Source organism: Physeter macrocephalus, unplaced genomic scaffold (assembly GCF_002837175.3).
Source record: "Physeter macrocephalus isolate SW-GA unplaced genomic scaffold, ASM283717v5 random_1832, whole genome shotgun sequence".
Taxonomy (NCBI): Eukaryota; Metazoa; Chordata; class Mammalia; order Artiodactyla; family Physeteridae; genus Physeter; species Physeter macrocephalus.
In genome coordinates, this window is record NW_021147118.1 from 3,613 (window position 1) to 10,028 (window position 6,416).

The 6,416-nt window shown below is 50.2% G+C and overlaps 1 protein-coding gene and 1 long non-coding RNA gene across 2 annotated transcripts; one reads left to right on the forward strand and one right to left on the reverse strand.

Annotated features, from left to right (window-relative positions):
• Positions 1-309: 309 nt before the first annotated feature.
• Positions 310-3,848, reverse strand: LOC114485612 (uncharacterized). Its single transcript, XR_003679018.1, has 3 exons — positions 3,715-3,848; positions 1,962-2,103; positions 310-465 (listed from the first exon to the last, which is right to left on the reverse strand). It is a non-coding gene; the product is annotated as an uncharacterized lncRNA (long non-coding RNA).
• A 1,100-nt stretch (positions 3,849-4,948) lies between these two features.
• On the forward strand, positions 4,949-5,845 carry LOC112065202 (metallothionein-2). Its single transcript, XM_024124902.3, has 3 exons — positions 4,949-5,061; positions 5,357-5,422; positions 5,644-5,845. The coding sequence occupies exons 1-3, from the start codon at positions 5,034-5,036 to the stop codon at positions 5,733-5,735; spliced, it is 186 nt and encodes a 61-aa protein (XP_023980670.1). The 5' UTR covers positions 4,949-5,033; the 3' UTR covers positions 5,736-5,845.
• The last annotated feature ends 571 nt before the right edge of the window (positions 5,846-6,416 follow it).

Sequence of the window (6,416 nt, forward strand, 5' to 3'; positions counted from 1 at the left end):
AGCACTAATCCCATTCATGAGAGCTCTACCCTCATGACCTAAGCACCTCTCAAAGGCCCCAAAGGACACAAATATTCAGACCGTAGCAGATGACCAGTATCAGGAAGACAAAAATAACAAAAAAACAGGAAATAAGTGTTGGCAAGGATGTGTTGAAATTGGAACCTTTGGGCACTACTGGAGGAAATGTAAAATGGTGGTTCCTCCAAAAATTAAAAATAGAATTACCTGATGATCCAGCAATTCCACTTCTGGGTATATACCCAAAAGAATTGAAAGCAGGGTCTTGAGGAGAAATTTGGAGGGTATTTTAACAGTAGTTACTCAAATTTAAAACGTACATACCTTCAGCCCAGGATGTTCACTGTCCCATCGTTGGTATCAGCAGAAGCCTCAAAACAAGTGAAATATCCTTCAGGTATGAAGTATAAAAATAGTCATAATGAACATCTGATAAAAACACATCTGCAATGGAAAGACACCACATCTTACCATTCAGTGGGGAAAAAACCCCAAGGTATATGTATAGTATAATGCTAATCACATTAAAAGGGAAATTTAAACTAAATATGTGTATATGTGTGTGTGTGTATACATATATATATATACATATATATGGGCAAGGGTGTCTTTGATGGGCGTGTGCATGATGGTGGTGACAGAGGCGCTCAGGGCGTCGGTGATTTGGAAGGAGATCTTGCAGAGATAGGCTAGTTCATCACCTCCACGATGTTGATGCTCTTCTCACAATAAATATATCTGTTCTTTCTATCCCACCATCTAATGCCAGAATCCACCAGCCTCTGTTCCTATGGCCATGGTGACAGGAAACTATCTCCCAAGGCGGTCCCTTCCAGTCGTCACCAGCTCTAATTGCAAGAAAGGCCTTTCTCACCCAGAGCAGAATCTTTATTCCTGGTACTGCCCTTGGGACCACAGAGCACAAGTCTATTCTCTTCTTTTCAGCATGGCATAAACATGGAGGTGTGGCATCCGAAAGTCCTGGGTTCAAGTCCCCACACTGTCACTTACAGCTGTGTGACCCTGAACAGGCCATGTAACTCTTCAGTGCCTCATCTGTAAAATGGAGATACTAACAGCATCTGCCTTGCAGGACTGTGCCGAGGTCTAAGTGAAATAAACTCAGAATGTCCTGATGCATAGTACGTGCTCAATATTATGCCCCATGACTACTAAGGCAGATGAGAGATCATTGCAAACATGTTGACTCCTTCCATCAAGACCTGGGGTGTTCATCCTTGCCCCTCGAATCTGGGCAGGCCCTGTGGCTTCCTGACCAATCAAAAGTGGTGAAAGTGACCTGTGCTAGTTTCAGGGCCCAGGGCTTAAGAGACACAGCTACCACTCCTGTCTCTTGGGACTCTCACCCTTGGCGCCCTGAGCCAAATGTAAGGAATCTAATTGCCCTGAGGCCACCACACTGAAGAGGCCACAGGAGGGAGCTCTGGTCTTTAGTTCCAGCTGAGCTCAGCCCTCCAGCCACGCCTGCTAGGGTGCCAGACACGTGAGTGAAGCTGTCTTAGATCCTCCAGACCAGCCCATCCACCAACTGAATGCCACCAAGTGACCTCAGACAGTGATACATGAAACAAAAGAATCACCCAAATGAGCGCTTCTCAAATTCCTGACCCACAAAACCAGGAGCGACAATAAACTGGTTGTTATTTAAACTGCAGTTTTGGGTGATTTGTTGCACGGCTACGGGAGCAACCACTGTCCACATATCCGAAGGTAACTGTTTTCTTGCAGATTGAACCTGCCCACCCCTCTCAGTTGTTGCTCACATGATGGGGTTTTGAGTCTTAGGACTATTGCGATCAACTGTCTTCTGGACTGTTGAAGCCCAAGAATGAACACAGCCCTCAGGGTGGTCTGCCCAACTGTGCCAGTTAAGAATCTATCCAGAATGATTTAAACAAAAAAGGTAATTTTGGACTCACAGTGGCTTCAGGCTTGGCTGGATCCAGGTGCTCCAATGATATTGTCAGGCTCCATTTCCTTTACGATAAATTTATTCTCAGGCTCTTTCTCATGGAGACAAAGGCTCTAGAAACTCAGCTTCACACCCTTTCAGGCTGAAGTCTAGATGGAAAGAGTATCTGTCATTCTCCTAGCATTTCCAGGAGGAGTTCCATTGATTCTCTCTGGTTCATGGCTAGGTGACCCAATCAGAGCCAATCACTATGTCCAGGAAGATGGAATCTCCTGGGAGCCCACGAATGGGGCCTACTCCATCCATCCATCTTAGTCCACGTGGACTAGGAGTAGGGAAGAGTGATTCTACAAAGGAAACTTAAGGGTACTGTCACAGGGTAAGGATGAATGGATGACTGACTCAGCAGCAGAACTAAAAATATCCACATTAGCAGTTAAAAAGAGATGAAAAATCACCTCCCTCATTCTGGATGGCATACTTCTATTAATGCAGACTAGGGCCACATCATTGCCTCATACTGATAACTCACACCATATTTGTAGAGGGGTGTTTTTCCTCATCTTATGCTGCTTGGCTTCATTTTCCTCACTTCCTACCACATGAGGACTGCAGGCATTAGAAAATCCTCCCTCTCCACCTCTGTCCCACAAGGCTTACAGGGGTACAGAGATGAGCAAAACTGGGCCTGGGCTGCCCTTCCTCTTTGCCGATTGGTCAACACTCTCCTCTCAGAGTCAAAATGACTTAAGGAGGACAGCTTAGACCTGAAAACAAATTTTACTGCCAACACAGATGGCCCAAACCCAGGGCTTGATTCAATACTTTAGAGGGCAAAAACAAGCGTTATTGTCTCCTCACTGAGTTGGATTGTTTCCCCTGAGTGGACAAGTGCCCATCTGATTTATAAGAAACCAGGAATTTTGCATATAATGTGGGTGCGTATGTAACAACAACAACAGCAAAATCTGCCCACCATCCAAAGAGCTTCCATGCTCTCGGTCCATGGGGCTGCCAGACACAGCAAGATTTCTGAGACCTTGGCTCTAAAATCAGAGCATGTTTGCATGTGACCCTCAAATTCTAGTACAATCTGATCATTTGACAAATGAGTAAACTGATGCTCAGGGGGGCCCTGCCCCCTAACAGCCCCAAGGTCACTCAGCAAGTGAGTGGTGGAGTGACCATTAGAATTTAGTCCTTCTGACAGTTCAACTCTCCTGCCCTGCTTGGAGTTTCTGCGTGACCACACAGGTCCCAGAGTGGTGAAAAACAAGTTTTTTACTTTCATTTCGTAATCGGCCCTAATGCCGGGGGGCAGGGCTGGGAAGGGAGGACCTATCAGGGGATTTACTCCTATTAATTGATTTGACAAATATTTATTAAGCGCCAACTGTAAACTTGGCCCTGGGCCGAGGGCTGGAAGCACATTTCAGTGGCAGTGAGAGCTCTTGGTGTTTTCAGTGGCAGGTAGGTGTGGAGAGACAAAGAGCCCAGAATCACACACTTTCCTATGTATTATAGACATGGAAAGTTGCAGGAAAGAAAAGGACAAGCTGTTTACCAGCACATTCCACAGGCATCCTGACCTAGCACAGGGGTCAGGACGGGCTCCCAGGAGAAAGTGACGTCTGAGCTGAGCTGTGAAGACATTTCCACAGGACTTTACAGTAAATGCTGCGAGGATGGCCTGTCCTCCGCCCACCTCCTCACTAAACTCCCCACTGCAGCAACCAGCATTCCCTAAACCTGCCACCAACCTTCCAGTAACCTGCTCATCTGATGATACACTCGGGGCAATCCCAGGATAATGATCTAAGATCCATTTCACAGCAGCCAGACATGTGCCAGCAGGGAAGCAGGATGCACCTCCCCAGAAAGGAATTTGGACCGCACTTCCACTCTTCCCATCTGCATCCACTGGGGAAGAAAGTTCTTGTGAGGTCTTCCCTTCCAAATGTTCCATGGGAATGCCAACTTTCCATCCGGCTGCTTCTTCCACGGGCTGGAATACAACTCCGTCCTCTTCCCCTGCCTGGCGAAGACTTTCTCACCCTCAGGCCCAAGGCAATGGCCCACCTGACTGGCCCACCTCCTCCCAGGCTGGACTGGGTCTCCCCTCTGTTCCCCCTGCCTCCATCCTAGCCATGACCCTGGTATTACTTTTCCCCACGCACCCATGAGGCTGCCCCCATGACTATGAGTTTCCTGAGTACAAGGCTTGTGGCTTCTTGATCCTTATTCATCCCCTGTTGGTGATACCCTTAGAGGGACTTCAGCATCTGCTAGGCCCACTGATTTGAACCAGGCTCTGCCACTCACTAGCTGTGTGACCTTGGGCAAGTTACTTAACTTCTCTGGGCCTCCATACTCTAAAATGGGAATGATGACTAGTCCTTACCTCACAGGGTTGTTAGAGGATTAAATGAGAGCTCGAACATAACACGCTTACACCTTCCCTATCGCACGCTAAAGCACTCGATATACAGTATGTCATCAATAACCATCCCACGGGTTTAATATGATGCTACACAATTTTTAAGCCTTGACGGGTGCAAAGAGTTTTTTAAAAAAAAATCTGTCCTTACTTCCCACCAGTTTTCCTCCGGAGCAGGATCCGCAAGACCCTCTCTTAACTACTCAGGTTCAAGCACAGGGCACCGGACGCGGTGGGGAGGGTGGGGGTGGAGCGTGCTGGGGGAGGGGGAAGGCGGTGGCGGGAACTGCGCACACAGCGAATGGCAGGGGTCAGGGTGCTCCGCGCACAGCCCGGGACAGCCCTGCACGCGGGGTCTGCGCTCTGCACCCGGCCCTCCCTCGCCGAGGCGCACGTAGGGCGGCCACTGAGAACTGGTGCCAGGTGGCCAGTGCGCACAGCTCGGGGCGCCGCACGGGCCGCCAGTGACTCAGCGCGGGGCGTGTGCAGGCGGCGCCCGCCCCGGAGGGCTTTTGCACTCGCCCCGGCTCCTTCCCGCTATAAAAGCAGCCCACAGCGCCCTCCCCTCCAGCACGCTCCCTCGACGTCTTTGTCATCCTTCGTACTGCAGTCTCCGGACCCTAGCCTCCGCTTCCTCTCGCCATGGATCCCAACTGCTCCTGCGTCGCGGGTAAGGAGATCTTGTTCGGGGTTGGGTGTCAATTGTAGAACTAGAGAAGCAATTTCTGACTCGTCACTCACTTTCCGGGCACAAATTGCCCCTTTCGAAAGCGTTTTGGTGTACCCGCCTCTATTCTAAGTTAAACTAGGAGATCCCGTTTGACCGATAAGGAGATCAGAGTTCGTGGCTTGCCCAGGTTCCCACGAGTTGGTTGTGGAACTGGGGCTCAAACTCGGGATCCTAGCACCCATGCCCACGTTCGAGTCTCCGGGAACCGTTTTTATATCGGCCGTTCTCTTTGCAGGTGGATCCTGCACGTGTGCCGACTCCTGCAAATGCAAAGAGTGCAAATGCACCTCCTGCAAGAAGAGTAAGTGGAATTTTCTCTACATCTACCCCTAACGCGCTCACCACCCCCGCCAGCCCCACCCCACCCCACGCCCTCAGCCTTCTACAACACTGAAGGGTATTTAAATAGGGCAGTAGGTGCCCCTTCCCTAGGGACGGTGGCGCCTCCACTGGAGAGGACGGGAAGCCTTATTAATCCTTTGTTCCAAGCGCTCTTCTCTGCCTCCTCCTTCCCTTCCCCAGGCTGCTGCCCCTGCTGCCCCGTGGGCTGCGCCAAGTGTGCCCAGGGCTGCGTGTGCAAAGGGGCCTCGGACAAGTGCAGCTGCTGTGCCTGATGTCGCGGACAGCCTGCCCCGGGTGTACATAGAGCAACGTGTACAAACCTACATTCCTCTTTTTTTTTTCCTATAAAATAAGAGAATGATAATAAAAGTGGTTGGCTTTATTCTGGCTGTTTTCCTTGACTTGACCAGAGCTGGGGTGAGGGACTGGACTAGAAGTACAGAGACTTGGTTTCTGGACCAAAATGTTAGCCCTTAACAAACCCAGTGCCTTGTTCAAGCCACATTACCCCACTGGGCTTCATCTTTTGTAAAATGGAAGAGCCTTAGGCCAGATGCTATAAGGACACTGGGCACATACAGGGTCCCCTCTGTTTTCAGGTCAAGGGTTGGTGGCACAGAAACTTCTCAATCCGGAATTCTCATTCTCTGTGGTTTCCCTGTTCAACTTCAGTTCCTCGCTGGATTTTAGTCTTGAAAGTGACTAAAGGGATGGAAAACTCCCTCACCTGCTTGAATCTAAATGGGGCTTCTAGGGCTTCCCTGGTGGCGCAGTGGTTGCGCGTCCGCCTGCCGATGCAGGGGAATCGGGTTCGCGCCCCGGTTCTGGGAGGATCCCACATGCCGCGGAGAGGCTGGGCCCGTGAGCCATGGCCGCTGGGCCTGCGCGTCCGGAACCTGTGCTCTGCAACGGGAGAGGCCACAGCAGAGGGAGGCCCGCATACCACACACAAA